The sequence below is a fragment of the Arabidopsis thaliana genome, chromosome 4 (genome assembly GCF_000001735.4).
Source record: "Arabidopsis thaliana chromosome 4, partial sequence".
NCBI lineage: Eukaryota > Viridiplantae > Streptophyta > Magnoliopsida > Brassicales > Brassicaceae > Arabidopsis > Arabidopsis thaliana.
Genome location: NC_003075.7, coordinates 15,828,228 through 15,849,023, shown reverse-complemented (window position 1 = coordinate 15,849,023; position 20,796 = coordinate 15,828,228). Strand labels below are relative to the sequence as shown.

General features: G+C 37.5%; 4 protein-coding genes across 7 annotated transcripts; 2 read left to right on the top strand and 2 right to left on the bottom strand.

The window, feature by feature from the left end:
- The first annotated feature begins 471 nt into the window (after nt 1–471).
- On the top strand, nt 472–4,448 carry PFK6 (phosphofructokinase 6). The gene is made up of 13 exons (NM_119437.3): nt 472–823; nt 1,365–1,411; nt 1,495–1,534; nt 1,638–1,700; nt 1,794–1,931; nt 2,175–2,333; nt 2,440–2,493; nt 2,735–2,803; nt 2,913–3,042; nt 3,163–3,419; nt 3,522–3,570; nt 3,648–3,802; nt 3,892–4,448. Exons 1-13 carry the CDS (start codon nt 719–721, stop codon nt 4,012–4,014), a joined length of 1,389 nt encoding a protein of 462 aa, NP_195010.1. The 5' UTR covers nt 472–718; the 3' UTR covers nt 4,015–4,448.
- AUR1 (ataurora1) lies at nt 4,159–6,581 on the bottom strand. Its single transcript, NM_119436.3, has 9 exons — nt 6,432–6,581; nt 6,067–6,186; nt 5,780–5,926; nt 5,596–5,691; nt 5,417–5,512; nt 5,228–5,324; nt 5,028–5,145; nt 4,868–4,940; nt 4,159–4,771 (listed from the first exon to the last, which is right to left on the bottom strand). Exons 1-9 carry the CDS (start codon nt 6,465–6,467, stop codon nt 4,670–4,672), a joined length of 885 nt encoding a protein of 294 aa, NP_195009.1. The 5' UTR covers nt 6,468–6,581; the 3' UTR covers nt 4,159–4,669.
- Nucleotides 6,582–7,367: 786 nt separating this feature from the next.
- Nucleotides 7,368–17,861, top strand: AT4G32820 (Tetratricopeptide repeat (TPR)-like superfamily protein). 3 transcript variants are annotated; one of them, NM_001160810.2, is made up of 20 exons: nt 7,381–7,572; nt 7,670–7,744; nt 7,857–7,976; nt 8,052–8,092; nt 8,218–8,429; nt 8,547–10,330; nt 10,719–10,934; nt 11,003–11,029; nt 11,133–11,702; nt 12,256–12,488; nt 12,849–13,059; nt 13,206–13,361; nt 13,837–13,994; nt 14,084–14,276; nt 14,457–14,848; nt 15,074–15,254; nt 15,668–15,891; nt 15,976–16,639; nt 16,852–16,906; nt 17,242–17,448. In NM_001160810.2, the coding sequence occupies exons 1-20, from the start codon at nt 7,570–7,572 to the stop codon at nt 17,343–17,345; spliced, it is 5,619 nt and encodes a 1,872-aa protein (NP_001154282.2). In that variant the 5' UTR covers nt 7,381–7,569; the 3' UTR covers nt 17,346–17,448. The 3 variants fall into 3 exon arrangements, with proteins under 3 accessions (NP_195008.6, NP_001328748.1, NP_001154282.2); NM_119435.7 differs by lacking the exon at nt 11,003–11,029 and having other exon boundaries at nt 7,368–7,572; nt 17,242–17,861; NM_001342178.1 differs by lacking the exon at nt 11,003–11,029 and having other exon boundaries at nt 7,377–7,572; nt 16,852–17,092; nt 17,242–17,545.
- Nucleotides 17,532–20,796, bottom strand: CCD8 (carotenoid cleavage dioxygenase 8). Of its 2 annotated transcripts, NM_119434.4 has the most exons (6): nt 20,362–20,796; nt 18,859–19,620; nt 18,400–18,596; nt 18,123–18,312; nt 17,942–18,044; nt 17,532–17,870 (listed from the first exon to the last, which is right to left on the bottom strand). In NM_119434.4, exons 1-6 carry the CDS (start codon nt 20,674–20,676, stop codon nt 17,725–17,727), a joined length of 1,713 nt encoding a protein of 570 aa, NP_195007.2. In that variant the 5' UTR covers nt 20,677–20,796; the 3' UTR covers nt 17,532–17,724. The 2 variants fall into 2 exon arrangements, with proteins under 2 accessions (NP_195007.2, NP_001329787.1); NM_001342177.1 differs by having other exon boundaries at nt 17,942–18,312.

Sequence of the window (20,796 nt, the reverse complement as noted above, 5' to 3'; positions counted from 1 at the left end):
AAAAGTTTAAACCGATAATTTGATAGTTTAAAAATGATTTTTTCGGACAATTGTGTATTAAGATCTTTTTTTTATACTTAAGCGTTATAAAGATTTGTAAGATAAATTTTCTCCTCTCAGAAATTTGATTTTTAAGCTAAAATAACTATTCGATCTATACATTAGCTTGACATTATTATTTTTACAAAACAAATCAGTTTTTATAAATGCTATTTCTCAACAGGATATGATATTTCTCTCTTTGTCATGAACAATACCATATACTAAGAAAAAATGATTTTAAAAAAAAAAAATCTTAAGAAATTAAAGAATAGAAAAATTGCCTATATATTTTTGACACCAAATAGAGAAATTACTAAGAATATATTTCGTAAATATTAAGATATTCTTATCGTTTAATTTTTGTCATTTTCTTTAAAGGTATAATAAAGATAATTAATGAGATTTTATCCATACTTCTGCATTTATCCACGAATCAATTATCTGAAAACCGGAAATTGACAAAAGGAAAAACCAGCCGCCGTTTACGCTGGTATTTCGGTAATGTCCGTATATCATAAAGTAACGGTGAGCCAAAACGACGTCGCTTTCTCGTTCCTTACTTCTATACCACTCTGAGCTCTGAGAATTAAAACTCACATACATACATACGCTTCAAATTCACAGTCGCTTTACGTCACCGGAGAGAAAAACACTCAGAAGAATAAGGTTTTCTTCGATGGCTTCTAATGGCGTGGACGAGCAGATTAAGTTGGTGGAAGGACCTGCTGGTTATGTACTCGAAGATGTTCCTCATTTGAGCGATTACATTCTCGATCTCCCCGTACTACTTCCTCTCTCTATCTCTATACGATTCCATCGATTATTCTTTGAAATCGACATTTTCATGGATCGGTGGTTATACGATTTACGAATTTGATATTGTTGCCGATTTGGTGGTTCGTGTATAGCAAATGCAAAAGTTGTGTTTGTATAATTGGTTTCGCCTATTTTTAGCCTATATGTTGATTCGGACTGTTGATGAGATCCTGGTCTCTATCAGGGAGAGAATTACATAAATATTTATATTCGTATTAGTGCATACAAATGTGAAATGTTAAATCAATGTCAACGTGGAAATTGATTGGTGCACATATGCTTACTCGTCACCGAATGTTTGATTAGATCTATTAATCACTTACTATTTTCTAAATTTGATGCTAATGTAATGAGGTTCTTATACATGTAGAGTAATGGAAGAATTGGATTGTAAATTAGTCTTGCCATGGAGAAAAAAAAAAGCTTTTTGGTTCATATTTCAAATCATGCTATAGCTTCGTTTCATTTTATACTTTATTCACTTTTGCTGATACCTTCTCTAACAGACTTATCCAAACCCGTTGCAATCAAATGCTGCTTATTCAGTAGTAAGGTAAGTTGATGTTGTACTTATGAACTTGATTGATTGAAAGATGACGGTTAGTTAATAGGGTTCATATTCTGTGTGATTTTCAGGCAGTATTTTGTTGATGAGGATGATACAGTCCAGGAAAAGGTGAAACTCACTGACGCTTTCCTTTCTTACATTTGTTCTCTTCGTAAGTGATCATGTGATATGTTTAGCACATTGCTCATTTTCCCTTTCGTGTGATGTATAGATTGTTGTTCACAAGGATTCTCCTAGAGGGACACATTTTAGACGTGCAGGCCCGCGCCAAAAGGTACTTCATCTACTCCATGAGTTTCCTTTGCTCTGCAGCTTCTGTATTTGATGATGTAAAAACTGCTGATATATGATTATATATTGTGTTTAGGTGTACTTCAAGCCATCTGATGTGCGTGCCTGTATTGTCACTTGTGGTGGCCTATGCCCCGGGCTTAATACAGTTATCAGGGAGATCGTGTGTGGTCTTCATTTTATGTATGGTGTTACAGAAGTGATTGGTGTGGATGTGAGTTCAATTTTTGTACCTACGATTTATGCTTTTAGACTGTATTTTCTAGGGATGATGATCTCATTGTATCCCAACTTGTAGACTGAATGCTTTGTTCTATAGCTGCTATTGCATATTGTAGTAGAGCATAATAGAGCAATGTCAGTTTTAATAGCAAATTACAATGGAAAGCAAATACTATGTTAGCCATTATTGATTGAGTAGGATTTGTTTTGACTCATCTGGTTTCTGATATCGCAGTGCGGGTTTCGCGGGTTCTATTCTAAAAACACTGTTGCACTAACGCCGAAGACTGTGAGTGACATCCACAAGCGCGGGGGAACCATACTAGGAACCTCCCGAGGGGGACATGATACATCAAAGATTGTCGACAACATACAAGATCGTGAAATAAATCAGGTATTCAAGAAAAATTTTGTTTTGTTGTTTCAGTTTGTTTGTGTTCTATGGAGAATAGTTATACCAATAAGAGTCAGTTGCTTTGTCTGCTGCATCTGTGATATAGGTTTACATTATTGGAGGTGATGGAACCCAAAAGGGAGCAAATGCAATATATAAGGTTAGTGAAATGTTGTGTATTATTGTTGGATATACCTATCTAAAACATATTTTGAAGAGAACTGTCTAATTAAATTCCTGTGAAGACATTCTGCTCTTATGAAAATGAACGTTTATTTGCTTGAAGACATAAAATAGTTTTCTTAATTTATGGACTGGGTAAAACCGTGATATTTCTGTGTGTGCAAACGTCACAAGCACTTTAATCTTGTGAAGCAAATTTTTTTTGACTGATGCTGCAGGAAATTAGGCGCCGTGGACTTAAAGTTGCAGTTGCAGGAATACCAAAAACCATTGACAACGACATCCCAGTAAGTCCTAGATTATCATTATTGTAGTCTGCACTCTCAACCTTAACCTCCTCTCCTATTCTGGTTAGTTCGCAAGAAGCTCAATTTGATGATAGTATCTCTGATCTAGGTCATTGACAAGTCCTTTGGATTTGATACTGCGGTTGAGGAGGCTCAACGTGCTATTAATGCAGCGCATGTTGAAGCGACCAGTGTGGAAAACGGCATTGGAATTGTCAAGCTAATGGGTCGGTACAGTGGTAAGTTCACAGAAGAATCTAGGAGAGCAGTAATGCATACAAATATTAGACCACAGAAGTATCTTCTTTATGATGTTACTCCCTACGCTTTTATCTAATCTTACAGCTTCTACACTGCAGGGTTCATTGCAATGTATGCTACTCTGGCTAGCCGAGATGTTGACTGCTGTCTGATTCCCGAGTCACCCTTTTACCTTGAAGGCAAAGGAGGGCTCTATGAGTTCATTGCAAAACGTCTCAGAGAAAATGGCCACATGGTTATAGTGATTGCTGAAGGAGCAGGACAGGATCTTGTTGCAGAGAGCATTGAACAACAAGATGCTTCAGGAAACAAGCTCCTTAAAGATGTAGGACTATGGATGAGTCTTAAAATCAAGGTAAATTATTGCCAACGAGATTCAGTCCCATATTTTCACCTAAAAGACAAGATATTTATGTGGGTTTATTACAGTTGTTTCCTTCTCTGGCTCTTGTTACAGGAATACTTTGCGAAGCACAATGTAATGGACATTACTCTTAAATACATTGGTACGTTTGTCCTCCCCAAATTCAAGTCGAGCTACATAGATTCATGAATTAGAAATATGACTCAAACCATGTTTCAGATCCGACATACATGATCCGAGCTATTCCAGCCAATGCATCTGACAACGTCTACTCAACTCTCCTTGCCCAAAGCGCAGTCCATGGTGCAATGGCTGGCTATACCGGCTTTGTCTCTGGTCTTGTTAATGGAAGGCACACCTACATTCCCTTTAACGTAAGTTTCTCTTCGCCTAAGTATATGTCCTTGCCATTGGATCATCGAGCTTTAATCCTTTTTTTGTTTCTTTCCTTTTCTCTGCGCAGCGAATAACCGAAAGACAGAACAAAGTTGTGATTACAGATAGAATGTGGGCGCGAATGTTGTCATCTACAAACCAGCCCAGCTTCATGAACCCTCCTAAAGGAACCACGGAGTTTACCGACTAATAGCAAAAATTTTTTGGCAAAATTACATTCCGTCATTTGATTTTTTTTGCATCACCATTAATGATATTCTGTCTTGTTATCTTCTTCGTCTCTGGTAACCTCTTATCCAAGCCTGAGAAGTTCATCTCTACTATTCTGCACTAATCCCTACTATTAATTTAGAAGTTTATAACAAAATCTGACATTGTTTTGTAAAAAGTTACAGAGTAATGCCATTGACATTGTTTTGTAAAAAATCGTCATTATCTTGCCTCTGGAAACGGATAAACACGCGGGTTGTAAATAACCCTTCAAATAGGCAAACCATTTCATCAAACTCACCGTCTTTGGGTTCACATTACTCATATGTGGTATGGACTGTTGCATTTATCCTTCCCTCCCTCTTGAAACTTGAATTGGCTAATGTGCAGGGAACTGCATGGAGAAACTTCTAGAAGTTCTCATCGTCATAGGTGAAATTAGAAACATTTTTCAGCTAACAACTCTTTATAGAGTTTCCTTCTTCCGTTAATGCCATATAGTATTAGTACATACTACATAATACACATTATTTGGAACATGAATTAGCGAAAAATAATAGTAAGAAAGAATACAGTTTTGGGTTTCTAGATAACAGTTTTGGTCGAGATTGGCGAGAACAGTAAGCGTTTTGTTTTTAAACTCTGTAGATTCCAGAAGGATCAGCGTTTTGCACGATCCACGGATGCTCCAGAAGCTTGTGCAATGGCAGACGTTGCGAAGACTCCTTGACAAGCATCTATACATACAATTGAGAAAATATGTGAGACTTCAGATTCAATAACTAGCACTTGCATCAAAGTGTATCTGTTAGATTGAAGGTATAGAATATAACCTGGCTAATAAGATCCTTTGCAGATGCAGAGATTATTGGTTTGGGAGGGAACTTGAGATCCACTTGCACAATCCTGATATAGATCATTGGTGGTAACAAATATCATCAAACAAACCCCACAAGAAACAGACTATAATTGTAGATTTCAAATGCTGTTTACCTTCTGTATGTGTCTGAGTGCTCCATGGCTTCAAAAGGAGGTACACCATAAAGAAACTCGTAACAGAGAATCCCAAGGCTCCAGATATCTACACTAGCATCATGTTCTACGCTTTCGACTGTAAAACAATCCAAAAGGTCACTGTTAAAAAGAATTTAGATCCCACCAGAACTAACTTTTTAGCAAGCCTTCAACTTTACCCATCTCAGGAGGAAGGTAATCTAGTGTGCCACACATGGTCCTTCTTCGGTTAAATGTGTGTACCGACCAACCAAAGTCTGCAATCTTGAGCTCACCCTGAATAGTTAAGGATCCATGAATAATAATATTAGCTAGTTTCATAATCAAATGGATAGATGTAAAGGAAAAGGTAAAGCTTATATCATCACCTGAGCACCAATTAGCAGATTCTCTGGTTTAATATCTCTGTGTATCACATGCTTGCCATGGCAATAGATGAGAGCCCTCGCCAATGAGGCAACATACTGGCACAATGAACATAGAAAGGATATCAGTTTTCATACAAGAAATCAGTTTGAGAGGTCAAAATGTGGAAGGAATGACTAACAGTAGCAGCTCGTCTTTCGCTGAAGTATTTGCATTTCTGAAGATCCTTGTAAAGTTCGCCTCTAGCAGCATACTCAAGTATCAAATAAACTCTTTTCTGCAACAAATGAAGAACTTAATCATGCTCAAGAGTAGATTGGATAACAATTATCTGTGAATAAAAAAGGAGAAAAATGAAAAGTTACTTGATCATAGAAATAGCCATAAAGCCGGAGTATGTTGGGGTGACGAAGATGAGACTGAATCTCAACTTCTCTTCTGAGCTGATGTTCAACTTGGGATTGTTGAAGCTGGCTCTTGAAAAGAACCTTTAGAGCGACAACGTGATTGCTCTGTTTCACATTTTGCATGTATGTGTGAGATTGGTGGAAGGAAAAACAATCAAGGATCTAAAACAAATGCTTCTTAAGTTTGGATTTTAACAACAAAAATTTGAAAGATGGTGGAAGATGATAGATTGTTATATACTGACCCGTTTTTCTCTGGCGAGATAGACGTGACCGAATTTGCCTCTGCCAAGAGGCTTACCGATGTCGAAATCGCTTAAAGTCCATCTCTTTTGTGCAGCTGCTGCAGAAGCATCTGAAGCCTCCTGATAAAAACCAATTTTCAGATCATCGCTAGAAACGAATCTGCTTTGAAATTGAGCAATTTTTGAACATCTGCCCTAATTGATTCTCTTTCTATTCCAAACATAAATCGATTGTTCAAATTCACAAAAGTTTCAAACCCTAAAATCGTGCAAAAGAAAAGGAAGAACAAAGAAAAATCGAAAGAAACGGAAAAAAGATTTGGCTAAAAACGACACGAAGGAATCATGGAATGGTGAAAGAGTACCTTCTCCTGGTGTTGTGTCTCCGTAGGGATCGCCATGGAAGAAGAGATCAACCCAACAAAGAAAGAGAGCAAGAGAGAAAGAGAGAAAGAGGCCAATATTTTTGACAGATCCAAATCCAATTGGTGAAAAAATTAAAGGTGGAGCGGAGGAGGAGCGGGCTAAAAAGCTTTAAAATAAAACTAAAAGATACAATTTCGAAATATTAAAAAAAGGGGCAAAAAATAACGGTCGAATTTTTAGTGCTTGCCACTTGCCAGGCTGTTGTCTGTGGACCTGACCAATTTATATTTGAGATTGTTTAGCCTTAATTTAACTACAAAATTTACATTAACCGTAGCTAAAATTCATGTGTATTAAAACACATATTGTGAAGACATAACAATTTACAGGTTTTTTTGTTCGTGGCCCTAAACTTTTGCATAGTGGGTGGCACCTATTTTTAGTGTAAATATTGTACTGAGATTTTTACCTGGTTGTTAGTTAATTAAGAATGGTTTTGATTTTTGTAGTAAGGCTTTTAAAGTTGTCTGCAGCCCAATTAGTATCTTGAGTCTTACTCTTTATAAAATTGTAACCCAAATACAAATGTAGTTTAGTTTTAATAATGTTATAATGTTATTGGACAGTCCAATGAAGTTTTCAGTGCATATTGAAATAGTAATAGGCCCATTAAAGTAGTGTGCTGCTGCCAATTAGTAGAATTTTACGTGAGATAAACAGATTTCTTTAAAGATGAATGTTTTGCTAATCTGATGAGAACGAACTTATTAACTCCGGTAATTTTGAGTTAGCAAATCTCTCTTTTAACAAAAAGTCTTCAAAATAGAAAAATTAAATCTTAATTGCAATATATACAAAAGTGCAAAAAAGTGTTTTTAGTGATATTTCCATAATTCAGGCATATACAATACATTATCGGAAAACCCCAATTTTTTAACAGACGGCAAAATAGCCAAAACAAAAGAAAAACACAGTAGAGGACGAACAGACCAAACAAAGAAAAGAATTCTGTGAAATCTAAAACTCTAGTAATGTGTTTAACGTGCATCATCAACCCTAGTTAGAAGAAGAAGAAGATTGACCAATTTCGCGCCAAGAACTCGAAAACCCCAACCATTACCAGCTTCGAGTATCAAGATGGTAATGATAATTTCGGGCAAAGATTTAATTTTGATCCCCCTTTTAATCGGTTAGTTTTTGATTTTTTTTGCATTTGTTTCGCTTTTTTTTTTTTCAGTTTTCGATTGCAGCGATCAATGATACGGAGTCCACAGAGAAGTGGGAACCTTTAGCTCCTAGCAAAGAAGCTCAGGTTTTCTTCTGATTCAGGGCTTCTTTCTTCTCAATTTGGTATAAAGAAGTTAGATTAGCTCATTGTTGAAAAATATATTGAACTGTTTTTTTTTTTAAATTGCCCTCTTCAGGAGTTTCATCTGTCACAAACATATCATGATGGTCTTCTCAAGCTGCAAGCTAAAGACTATGACAAGGCTCGGGAGCTGCTAGAATCTATCCTTAAAGATCCTATTATAACCAACTCCAAAGTAAAATCATCTTCTTCACTTACTCTGATGATTTCTTTGGATGATGAATGACCTTCTTATTGACATTATGTCCAGGTGGAGACTATTGCAAACGACAATCATCTCCATCATCTCAGGTCAAGCTCCATCGTTTTAATTCATCTAGTTATTGGTTACATGTCTACTAATTGATTTTGTCTAGTTCATATATTTTTAGTTCATTAGTGCTGTGGTCTCGCCTATAAATAATTTCTGTTTGCAGATTTTTGGCTCTGAAGAATCTTGCCACTGTCTTTCTTGAGCTTGGTTCAAGTCACTACGAGAATGCTCTAAACTGTTATCTTCAAGCTATAGACTTAGATGCAAAAGATTCTGTGCTCTGGAACCATCTTGGAACCCTATCATGTTCTATGGGATTACTGAGTATTTCACGATGGGCATTTGAACAGGGACTTCTCTGCAGCCCCAATAACTGTACGCACTGTTCTCCTCTTTCTCTCTCTGTTTTTGGGTTCACATTACTCATATGTGGTATGGACTATTGCATTTACCCTTCCCTCCCTCTTGAAAATTGAATTGGCTAATGTGCAGGGAACTGCATGGAGAAACTTCTAGAAGTTCTCATTGCCGTAGGTGATGAAGTTTCCTGTCTTTCAGTTGCAAATCTGATTTTAAGGCATTGGCCATCACATTCTCGTGCTTTGCATGTTAAACATTGTATTGAAGACACAGATTCAGCTCCTTTTGCTCCCAAGGGTATAGATAAACTTGAACCTCAGCACGTTCGGCTCAAATTTCTTGGCAAAAGAAAGGTGTCTGACATGAATCAGGACATGGATGCTACCTCCAAGAAGTTAAGAAAAAGAGTGCAATTTAAACTTCCTGAAGCTTCATGGGTGGCACTGCTAAATATTCTAATTGGGATAGTGCATCCTTCGCGTGAAACTGTGGGCATATCAGCTGATATACCGATAACCATTGAATTATCCCTTAGTACAGAGGCTGTTATGCAAGGTATGAAAAAGAAGGATCATTGTGTGGATTCAGATTCAAGTAATGTGTCTGTTAAGGATTGCAACATCGAGAGAGAAAGTGGTGGTTCTGTAAAAGAAAAAGAGCCTGTGTTTTCTGAAGAACACCCCCAAGAGAGGCGGAGTACTCGTCTTGAACGGCTTCGGAACCAGAAACCTGAGAAGGAAGGGTTAGAATTTGATAACAGTAAGGATCCTAGCAGTGACATCCTTCAATATCTTGAGAAATTTGTCCTTAAAAGGGGTTTTGACAGAGAGTCTGCTGGTTCTTTCTGCAATGAAGAATCTGATCCAATTTCTGAACACGCCGTCGTTTCTAATTTTGTGAAGGAAAATTTAGAAAATTATGGTGCGTATCATATGGGTCACTTGCTTCTAGAATATATTGCTAATAAATGTGAACATGTATTGAGTCGTGAGACTGCCTTGAAAATTTTGGAGTTAGAAAAGCTTACAAGACATTGGGGCCGAGATCGGAAACCTGAATGCAGTCTTTTTCTCGCCGAGCTGTACCATGACTTTGACTCTAAACGATCAGATATCCCTGATGCCCCATCATGCATGGTAGAAGTAACATACCATCTCTCTAAGATAATTGAATCTGTTTCCCTTGATTATGCTATCGACTCTACACCTAGTTCTCGAGGGAAAATGTTTTCTGACTCCTCATTTAAGAGTTTTCAAGGTGATGAGGCTGCTAAGGAGGTGTTAGATTATGATACAAGATCTTTCTGGGCTCGATATTTCTGGCTGAGTGCACGGTTATCAATTTTGGAGGATAATAAAGCTAAAGCACTTGAAGAATATCTCAGGTGTTTGTCATTGTTGGGCAGGGAAGGTATCGGAGAAGCTCCTGTCTTAATTCAGCGACCTCATTGCAGAAGAGTTCGAGAGCTGACCATCAATAGAATCATTCATGAAATTAATCTGCTTAAGATTGATTTCCTGTTGGAAAATAACATACCTGAGATGATGGAGAAAGAATTTTATTCGGAGTGTGTAAATTTACTGGCACCTCTTTTGTTTCCAGATAAAGACATCTTGCCTGCATACGCTGTAAAAACGGAAGAAGGGATCTCCTCTGTTGAGTTATCGGCACTTGAGGTTTTAATAAAAGCATGCCAGAAGAGTAAGCCTATAGATGTAGAGGTTTATATGAACTGTCATAGAAGAAAGTTGCAAGTTCTCTTAGATTCAACTGGTACGGGAGAATCTGTTGTGACACCTAAAACCTCGTCCAAAAATTCAAGTGAGAGTTGGGATCACTTGGTGGCGGAGGAAGTCAAGGCAATTCTTCTCTGTATCTCTCAAGTGAAGAACTCCCTTGACCAGTCAGGAAACTCTGTAAGTCTGAAACTTCTTCTGACATATATGTTATGGTTCTCAAGTAATATTTGAAAAGCTAATAACCTTTGTTTGCTTTGGATATGTGATTCTGATCATGCTAGCACAAGCGTATAAGATAAATTATACAGAAGGTTATTGAGCTTGTTTGAATCATTTAAATTCATTATCTGCTTATTCCTTGCTTGATATGCTAATTCAAAATTTGACAATCTTCAGGCTCTTGTACTATAGACAGCTCAAAGAGTATAATGTTTTAGATATGATTTGCATGGTTTAATTACTAGGCAGTAAAATGTAGAAGGATGAATATTAGAACATTTTATGGTGGTCCTAGAAAAAATTATTATTGTGGCCGTGTTTATCAATGTGTATGTTTGATGTGCAGGATGACATGGTTGCCCCAAGAGATTGTGTAGCTGGTATACAAGCTCTGCTTTTGAGAGTTATGTCAAATATCGTGAGGCATTTTTTTTCTAAGAGATATTCAGATTCTCAAAATGCTGATGGGATTGAAGAAGAGAAGAAGTCTTGCTTTCTCGATGCAGCTATTGGATTCTGTAAACTTCAGCACCTTGATGCTACTATATCTACTAAATACCAAGTAAGACATGGCTTACTGGGGCTCGTTTTTCCCTTTTTTTTGGTGATATTGGAATTTGGGACTCTCAGTTTGACATAGTTAAGCGAGTCTGTTTGGTGAGACAAATTAAGAATGTTATCGCCTACGATTATCAGCCATGATATTTAGAGCTATTTTGGTCTGCTGATTAGTGATATTGGAATTTCTTTAATTTTTTAGGTTGAGTTGATCATAAGACTCCATGATTTGCTTGCTGAATATGGGCTCTGCTGTGCTGGTAAAAATTGTGCGGGGGAGGAAGGAGCTTTTCTTAGATTTGCGATTAAGCATTTATTGGCAGTGGACATGAAAGTCAAATCCAGTATTAACTCCCCAGATGGTCTTGGACATGATATGGGACTGCCTGACAAATTATGCAGAAATGAAGTAAAATCATTTCTCGAAGAGGTGCATGTTGAGAAAAACGAAAACAACAAAACTGAGTCTAAGAAGGATGGTTCTGAAGAACAAGTTGGTTATAGGGAGAAAGAACAGTCAGAACAACAAAGCAAACAGATTCCAGAACACACAGAAGAAGTTGCTGAAGAAGAAAAAGATGAACTTGAGTTGTTAATCAACAACGCTTTAGATCAATGCTTTTTTTGCCTGTATGGTCTAAATCTGAGAGTCGATGGTTCCTACGAAGATGAGCTTGCTGTGCACAAAAACACTAGCCGCGGAGATTATCAGACCAAGGAACAATGTGTTGATGTCTTCCAGTACATACTACCCTATGCCAAAGCTTCATCTGTGAGTGATCTTTCCTTAACTTGGTAGGCTCATTTTCATGTGTGTGATATGTGCGTGCCAAAGTTTAGTTTCTTGTACTTGGTGCATTTATCTATATAGAATCAAAGTTAAATTGTAGTGGTAGCACTGAGAAGGTAACAACTATTAGCACAAGTTTGTAGCTTTCAAGGTTTTTCTATTCGAGTAAAAAAAATGTATTGCAAGTTACCAAAACAGCTATTCACTTCTGTAACTAGGCTCACATGTCTACTGGTGTTTATCAATCAATGCATATAGATTTAAGCATGCATGGCCTACCTACATGGCACACACAAATTATAATGTGTTGCCAGTTGTGTTCAGTACATATCCGACATTGGTTTCCGAAACACCTATTGTAACTCATGTAACTTAAAATTGCAGAAATATTTGGTTTAATGAGTAAGTTATAAGAATGCACTCTTTAAACCACGTGGGCACTCAATACAGAATGTGTTGCGTAGCAGTATTCAATACATGTGTCGTGTTTTCAAGATAGTCTCTGGTAATCTTATGCATATCCTTCTTGTCTCAGAGAACTGGACTAGTTAAACTCCGGAGAGTCTTGAGAGCAATAAAAAAGCATTTTTCACAACCACCAGATGATCTCCTAATTGGCAATGTGATAGATAAATTCTTAGATGACCCTGAATTATGTGAAGACAAACTCTCATATGAGGCTGGTTCTGAAGGTTTCCTTGAAACTATAACTAAATGTCTAATTCCCAGCAGAACTCTAAGTGAGTACAAGATATCACTGCTTCACAGGTATGTCAAAGCATTCTTGTTATGGATTCCTCTTGCCAAAAATACCTTCCATAGTCTGATATCGTTTAGCTGATTCTTTTGCATAATCAAGAATATATTGTTTAGCAGAGATAACCATGCAGGATGATATGAATGTTTATGTATATCTCTAGATCTAAATGTGTCTATAAATTTCACATGTTTGATTTTTGTGACAAGCAGAAGTATGATGAATAAGTTTCCTAGAATATTGTTCTTGTTCTCGTTAAAAATGATGAACCACTAAAGAGAATCTTCGGTCACTACCAAAAACGGAATATATTATTTTTAGAATATATGTGAAGTTGTAATACATAAGGATGTTATATAAACTTCTTGCAGTTCCGACCCCTATCTGGATGTCTACCGCAACTTGTATTTTTTGTTAGCTCAATCCGAAGAAGTTAGTGCTAGTGATAAATGGCCCGGTTTTGTTCTGACAAAGGAAGGAGAAGAGTTTGAACAGCAGAATACAAATCTGTTCAAATATGATCTGCTCTATAATCCTCTCCGCTTTGAGAGTTGGGAAAAGCTTGGCAATATATACGACGAGGCAGGTTCTTTCATTCGTTCTTGTTGTTACTGTTATTTTGAAAATGTACCTTCAAATAGCAGTAAGGAGTAAATCATTAATGGGTCTTTAATCATTTTTAATTATTAATTGCATTCCCTTTTGTTTTTATTTTTCACTTAAATCAGGAAGTAGATTTGTTACTAAATGATGGGAGTAAGCACATAAATGTTGTAGGATGGAGGAAGAATTCCGCTCTTTCGCAAAGAGTTGAGACAAGTAGAAGAAGAAGCAGACGTTGCCTGCTAATGAGTTTGGCATTGGCAAATTCACCAGATCAACAGGTTTAATTACTCACTGGATGACAGAAACTGGATGTTGCTGTTTAGTATGTCCCCAGTTACCATGCTTATGAGTGGTGCCACTTAAGGGAATACAATAGGGACATGAAAATCACATTTAAAAATAAACTGAAAGGGAAAGCACTTAATAGACGATTAGTTTGATGATATTGCTAATATGTGAGAATGATATGTGATGTAATATCATCCATTTGTCAGTTATGTTTAGATTTGGTCGACCATAGATGTTAAGATTAAGGTTATCGATAATCTTTCTTACTATAGAGAGAACAGATTATAAGCTTGATTATATCATTTAAGTTATTACAATGAGCTTAACTTGCAGGAATAACTTAGTACAGCTTGTATTTTGATAGAGGAATGGGTTGTTAGAGAATTGTCAGCTTTATTCCTGTAGTATATTAAAACTACATGTTGCTGTTGTTGATGATGTTTATGTATTGATCTTCCATTGTAGTCTGAGATACATGAGCTTTTGGCGCTGGTCTACTATGACAGCCTTCAGAGTGTTGTGCCGTTTTATGATCAGCGGTCTGTGCTTCCCTCCAAGGATGCAACATGGACAAGATTTTGTGAGAACTCAATGAAGCATTTCAACAAAGCCTTTTCACATCGGTATAGTTTATTTTTCATTCAAAGTGTGTTTTACTTTGGTCAATTACTAATGAGGCTGAGAATTGTTTTTCTTAAACCATCCTGTACAGACAAGATTGGTCACATGCATTCTACATGGGAAAACTCAGTGAGAAGCTTGGGCACTCGTATGAAATTTCTTTATCCTATTATAAGCAAGCCATGACATTGAATCCGTCAGCCGTAGATCCTGTGTATAGAATGCATGCTTCTCGTTTGAAGCTGCTAAATGCATGCGGGAAACAAAACTTAGAAGCCTTAAAGGTTCGTAGTTGACGCTCTACTGTTAATCTCTTTCTCATTTGCAGAAAAACAGGCGTCTTTTATATAACTTGTAACTACCGCATCATGGTTTCAAAAATAAAATCATGTGTAAAATTCAGTTTCAGCTAAAGATGTTCACTATTGTGGTCCTTAATAATTTCCGCTGTCTCAACCTTTCAGGTCCTCGCTTCTTATTGCTTTGATGAATCTATAAAGGATACGGCTATGACAATCATTGGCACAACGACTTTTGGATCCTCTCGTACACTGGAAGAAGCTCAAGATGGAAACTTGGAAGCATGTTATGCTAAATCTGGAGAGGGGTCAATTCAGATGGAAGGGGTATGGCATATGCTCTACAACGACAGCCTCTCTGCACTTGGAATTTGTGTAGAAGGAGATCTTAAACACTTTCATAAGGCGAGATACATGCTTGCTCAAGGTCTGTACAGAAGGGGTGGGAGCAGTGATCTGCAAAGAGCAAAGGAAGAACTTTCCTTTTGTTTCAAATCATCACGGTCAAGTTTTACGATCAATATGTGGGAGATTGATGGCATGGTTAAAAAGGGAAGGTACAGACACATTCTTACGCCTGAAAACTTTTGAGTTATTCTTTGAACTATGAGGGGCTGTAACACTGACGATATCATCCCCTGATGATTGGAATAACCTTCTGAGAAACATTATGATAAAATTGGATGACTAAATGGTACCAATCATGTAAAGTTAGCTCCACTAACTGAACCAATCATGAATCACTGACGATTTCAAGTACATTTTTCTCTCTTTCTATTTAGGCGAAAAACTCCAGGTTTGGCTGGGAACAAGAAGGCTCTTGAAGTTAACCTGCCAGAAAGTTCACGGAAATTCATAACTTGCATTCGCAAATACTTACTGTTCTATTTGAGACTATTGGAGGAAACTGAAGATGTCAACACACTAGAACGAGCCTTTAATTCTCTTCGATCAGATAAGAGGGTAAGGACTTGATCATTTCTATCAAATACTTTGCTAGTACCCTTAGTACTCACTTTTTCATACATGACATGAAATTTGATCCTGTTTCTATGGAAATAAACGTCCCTAAGTCAGGCTTTGACTTGGTGATGGTAATACCATATAGAAACCTCTAGATTTCTACTGCATGATACTGTGGTGATGACTGATGATCCAAGGGGGTGGTCAAAGCCTGTGCAATGGATTGTTGTATTATGAAGGCTTAATTTGGTAGATTTTAGTTATTTCATTGGTGTCTAACATCTCCTAAATTACAGTAGCATTAGAGGAATTAAGTTTTGATGCTCTTTACGTGCTATGTCATCATCAAATTGTCATAAGCTGAATATAGTTTGCTAAATGGTAATGTTGCACTCTACAAATTTTGAACCCAGTTCTCTCTATGCGTTGAAGACCTTGTACCAGTTGCAATAGGAAGATACGTAAAAGCACTGGTTTCCTCGATGAGTCGGGTTGAGTCTGCAGGAGCAATAATCAACCCTGATAGCCAGCTAGAGAAAATATTTTCCCTCTTTATAGAACAAGGAAGCATATGGCCAGACATATGCAATTTTCCTGAAACAAGAGGTCCAGAAACCTCAGAGAGCAGCTTATACAGGTGATCAATTTTGCATGAAGCATGAATTTGTTTCAGCCTGACCATTCGATTCTTGCTATCGGATATTGATTTTTCCTTTTGCAGATATCTACATCAATACATCGTATCTCTTGAGCTAGACAACAAGGTTGAGACCCTGGAAACCATAAATGAAAAGATTCGAAAGCGTTTCAAGAATCCAAAGTTGTCTAATAGTTTTTCGGCAAAAGTTGGCAGACATGCTTCTCTTGCTTGGTGCCGAGCTCTGATTATAAGCTTGGCACTGATAACTCCCTTGCAGCCAGTATCCTCGGAGGAAAGTCAAGCAATAACTCCATCATTTGGTTTACTGGAAAACAGACGGGTGCTTTGTGTTGATCTCCAGTCTGAATTCTGGAGTTCTTCGTTCGAGGATCCCTTAGAATCCCAAATGCTTGAGGCAAAATGGCGCCCTGTTCTGTCCAAGATTAAGAACGTACTGATTTTTAATAAAGTTGTGGAGGGGAATTTGGAGATCGCTAATTCCCTACTTAAAAGCTGTTACAATTTCTTCCGAGAAACTGCTTCGGTGACACTCCCTTCTGATATCAACCTCTATTTCGCACTGCCCCGACTCGCACCAGCTGGAGAACTTCTTCCAGGCAATGAAGGAGTTGAAGTCATTGATGTAAGCATCCCAAGGAAGCTTCTTTTGTGGGCTTACACGTTGTTTCATGGACATTGTGGAAGCATCTCTCAGGTCGTGAAATATATGGAAGAAAATACCAAGGTACGGAATACCAGTCTGCTCATTATTTTAGTCTTAGTCTTTTACCTGCAAAGAATCGTTTATACCTACCTACTTGTAAAACTTACTCACCTAGGTTACGATTGCTAGACTACAACAGTCATTCATTTACAAACTTGTTTTCTTAGGGCTGTTGCTAGATAGTGAAGGTTGCTAAAACTCATTCGTTTAGAAATTGTTTGTGACAATCGCAGCCAAAAATGAAGAGAGGAGCCTCAACTTCATCAGTGGTTCCTTCGGTTCAATCAGGTTAGTTACTCTAATCTATCTGGAACTTTTATCTCCTTGTTTATGTGCTTGTGGTCGTTCTGCAAAGGTTTGTTAAGATATTACTTTTGGGGGAATCCTATGGAAAGATTCGGAACATCTTATATAGCAAAAATGTCGACGCTACTCAGTGTGGATTTTCCTATTGATGGCAGAGAATGAATGTTCGTAAGTGGATACATAGTCAATCCTTGTGGACTTGTTTTGAAAAACCTTGTGAAAAAAAATCTTAAGAGAGAGTGTTTTCATTTTTTCTCTTACTCTAAAGTTCTAAAACAAACCCCATGAAACTGAAAATCATATTTGCGAATTGATAGGTGGAACCAGTGAACCCGAACCTGCTCCTAAGGTTGTGCAGGTGATTATACCCGATTCACTGGGTGGGGATAGTTGTGGCTCCACACCTGCAGCACCATTATAACCTAAGGTGAATTTTCTGCAGAGAGGAGAAGTGTCTGAATTTTCTGACTTTTTCTTTTCATTTTGTTGTAATTTGTTTTCACCTAGGGAAATAAACAAGAAAATAGAGTAAATTGTAATATAGCGTTTCTCAGTTGGGTGTATATTGATGTATCGTAGGATGATGTAATTTAATTGAATTGCAAGAAATGGTCGGTCTAGTGCAATTTTTAATAACTGTATCCACCACAATCCGTTCCTTTTATTTTGGTTTTGTACATCACATATATAGACAAAAAGCATATATAAGGGACAACAATTTACAAAACCTGCACAGAGGGTATTAATTATACATATGTTGTGTTTTGTATAATGAAGGTATCTTTGTTGAGACTTTGTAGTTAATCTTTGGGGATCCAGCAACCATGCAAGCCATAAGGAAGGCCATAGGGAAACTTGGCTCTTGCTATTTCTTCAAAGGAGCTCCCATCAAGCAAGATTGCAAAGCTTCCTCCATTTTCTTCACTTACTATCGATATCACCACTCCTTCACAAAACCAAAACTATTAAACTCACGTCGAAGAAAGACCAATAAGATCTAAAGAATTTTTAACTAACCATCATCCTCATGGGTTGCACCGGGTCGAGGCACGAAGAATGGTTCAGATGGTATCATACCATGCTCGTGCCAGTTCTTCACTTTCTTCTCCACAATATCAACCTGTCTCATACAATTATCAAAAGGTTCATTCAAAACGATTGAATATTGGAAACCGATAGTTTGGGGTATGTAAGTTACCTTGGAGAGAGCATTGGGGAAGTTACAAGGTCGTTGAGCACCGCATGCATAAACGTAACGGTATTTTTGACCCAAATACAAAGGATTGATGCTGCACATATCCATCGCTCTCCCATGCTTCTCTGCCTCCACGGCTGTCTCTAGTTTCCCGTATTTGCTCCCGTCCAATGGTATCCTGAATCTCCCGATCCTAACATAAGATTACATTAATCCAGCTATAATCAAAACTGAAAAATGTAGGTGATGAGTATTGAGTAGTAACCCTTATATACATTACCTAGCATCGGGTAAAACGTCGTGACCATGGGAAGAACGTAGGGTATCGAGACGGAGCATATCGAGTATCCGAGTATCGGCGTTGTGTTCACAACAATCTGCAATGATGACCGTCGCTTTTCCATCGCCATTTTTATCTTCTTCATACGCGTTTATGAAGTGAAACGTTACGTATGCTGGAACCTCCACGCTAGCCACCTTTAACCATATATAACGTTATGGTTTTATGTATATTCAAATCAAATGACCAAAAAAACCATCAAACAATATTCTGTTACATGGTTAATTTCCAATGATATACATTATCAAGAATCCTATTATTTTGTTGTTATAGTTAACTAAAGAAAAACCATCCATAAACTATGATCTACTATATATAGTACTATATATATAACTCTATAACCAATAAAAACCTAAAAATTTGAAAGACCATTGACTGTATAAAGTAAGTATCACTTACGACTTCTCCGGTGAGTTTGGACATGACATGAATAAAAGCTCCGTCTTGGGGACACCACTCGAACTTGTAAAGTGGCGTCGGCTCAGCTCTAAGAAGATTCTTCACCGAATATCTCAGGGGCATTTCCGGTATTACAACATAATTCTCCGTCACCGCAAACGAATGGACCCAACCGGGTCCCCACGACCCACTTCGACACCTCACCCGCCCCACAACCTCTCTTTTATTCGACCCGGCTTCCATCCTCACGACCCGATAACCCGGTTTAACCAAATCCGGTATCAACGTCCACATCTCCGTCTCCGTCACTATCGGATGCGCTGATTGGATCATATGATCGGACAATACGTCGTCGTACTCAAATTTCCCGATCGTCTCTAGCGTCTCATGGTCGACTAAAATCGATCCTTTTTGAGTCTCCGTCAGACACATGACCCGCCCGTCACCGAGTTTGATCACTCCGGTGTTGGCGTTGTCCGTTAAAGACTCTCCGGAGAAAAGCCTGACGATTTCTCCGATCCCGGAGAAAGGGTTTTTGTTTATGATCACCGATTTTGGAGTCTCGGAGAATTCACGGTAACAAAGCCTATTGTGTTTCTTGGCGGCTTTGTAAGCGTCGGATTCAAGGAGACGGTGGGCGGCGAATATACGACCGCCATCGAATTGAAGCTTGACGAGTGTGGAGTAGCCGTCGAAGAGATGCCGGAAATCGTGGTCTCCAATGTTCCATAGACCAGGACCGTTTCTTAGGTACGTACCATTCTGCATGTCATTTTAAATCATTAGTTTTCTTGTCTCATTTTTACTTCTTTTTTTAAAAATTTTGATGATTTTGTTTATGGAGTTTTGTTTTAGTAAAAATATTATTAATTTATCAAAAACTAAAAAAAATAGATTTTTTGGTACATGATTGTTGGTGTATTTTATGAAACATGATTGTATGCTGATTTTAGATTGCAATGGTCAAGAGTACAACTTGTAGAAGTACCAACCATGCCTATGACCAGTTTAGAACTTGTAGTCTTGTAAAAATAATAGAGAAAACAAAACTTGTAGAAATAATAGAACATATATAACCTAGACTAATAATATATATGTGCATATATATCTTTTTGGAAACTAGCATATCTTCTTTATTAAAATCTGAACCTTTGTTCTCTATTTCTTCTGATTCTCACTGCATATATTGATATATAAATACGAACATGGTGTACTAACCTAAGCTCTTACTCTTTCTTTCTTTTTTTTTTTTTTTTTTGGACAAATAGCTCTTACTCTTTCTTAGTAATGAAATCATGTATAAGGAAAGAAAAATGTATACGTAATATATAGAATAACTATAAATAATGCATGATGAATGGGGTTTGTCTTGTATTATATACATATGCATGTGCCAGTGTGAGTGTGTTTAGTGTGCACGATACATATTTGTATAAAATTTCCACGAATATAGCTATAAGTTATATATTTGGAGCAATATAGAAAAATGATAAAAAGACAAACCAGCCAAGTGGGTATCTTTCCTTGGACAGTAAGTTCACCCTCCCAATTCTCTTGTTGTACACTTGTCCACGCAACATGACACCGTCTCTCACCTTCCACCTTCTCTTTCTCCGGCAACGGAGACGGTGCCGCTGAATTAATTACAGCTCTGGTTACACCGAAGATCCTCCGAGCAAATAACCGGTGAGGGACTTGAGGTTTTGTTTTTATTTGTTGATCGCCGATGGAATTGTCGGAATAAAGAGTAGTGATTCTAGTTGACGACAAAACATGATGATGACTCATCATTGCTTTGGTTGTGATCAAAGAAGCCATCCTGGCAGAGTTTTTTTCTTTTCTTTTCTTTTTATTAAATAAATATTTTGAAGTGGATTTCAGTGTATTGGAAAGAGGGCACAAGACAAGTTCAAGAAAGTAAATGAAGTTTTAGTGAAT

What these genes read in the sequence shown, in the direction of transcription:
- PFK6 (NM_119437.3), top strand. Translation starts at nt 719, where the DNA reads ATGGCTTCTAATGGCGTGGACGAGCAGATTAAGTTGGTGGAAGGACCT. An exon ending in ATTACATTCTCGATCTCCCC is followed by an intron (nt 824 to 1,364) that starts GTACTACTTCCT and finishes CTTCTCTAACAG; the next exon opens with ACTTATCCAAACCCGTTGCA. An exon ending in CAGAAGTGATTGGTGTGGAT is followed by an intron (nt 1,932 to 2,174) that starts GTGAGTTCAATT and finishes CTGATATCGCAG; the next exon opens with TGCGGGTTTCGCGGGTTCTA.
- AUR1 (NM_119436.3), bottom strand. Translation starts at nt 6,467, where the DNA reads ATGGCGATCCCTACGGAGACACAACACCAGGAGAAG. An exon ending in ATCTCGCCAGAGAAAAACGG is followed by an intron (nt 5,927 to 6,066) that starts GTCAGTATATAA and finishes AATGTGAAACAG; the next exon opens with AGCAATCACGTTGTCGCTCT. An exon ending in CACTCAGACACATACAGAAG is followed by an intron (nt 4,941 to 5,027) that starts GTAAACAGCATT and finishes GATCTATATCAG; the next exon opens with GATTGTGCAAGTGGATCTCA.
- AT4G32820 (NM_001160810.2), top strand. An exon ending in CCTATGCCAAAGCTTCATCT is followed by an intron (nt 11,703 to 12,255) that starts GTGAGTGATCTT and finishes TTCTTGTCTCAG; the next exon opens with AGAACTGGACTAGTTAAACT. An exon ending in AAAACTTAGAAGCCTTAAAG is followed by an intron (nt 14,277 to 14,456) that starts GTTCGTAGTTGA and finishes TCAACCTTTCAG; the next exon opens with GTCCTCGCTTCTTATTGCTT.
- CCD8 (NM_001342177.1), bottom strand. Translation starts at nt 20,676, where the DNA reads ATGGCTTCTTTGATCACAACCAAAGCAATGATGAGTCATCATCATGTT. An exon ending in CCAAACTCACCGGAGAAGTC is followed by an intron (nt 18,597 to 18,858) that starts GTAAGTGATACT and finishes ATATGGTTAAAG; the next exon opens with GTGGCTAGCGTGGAGGTTCC. An exon ending in GACGTTTTACCCGATGCTAG is followed by an intron (nt 18,313 to 18,399) that starts GTAATGTATATA and finishes ATCTTATGTTAG; the next exon opens with GATCGGGAGATTCAGGATAC.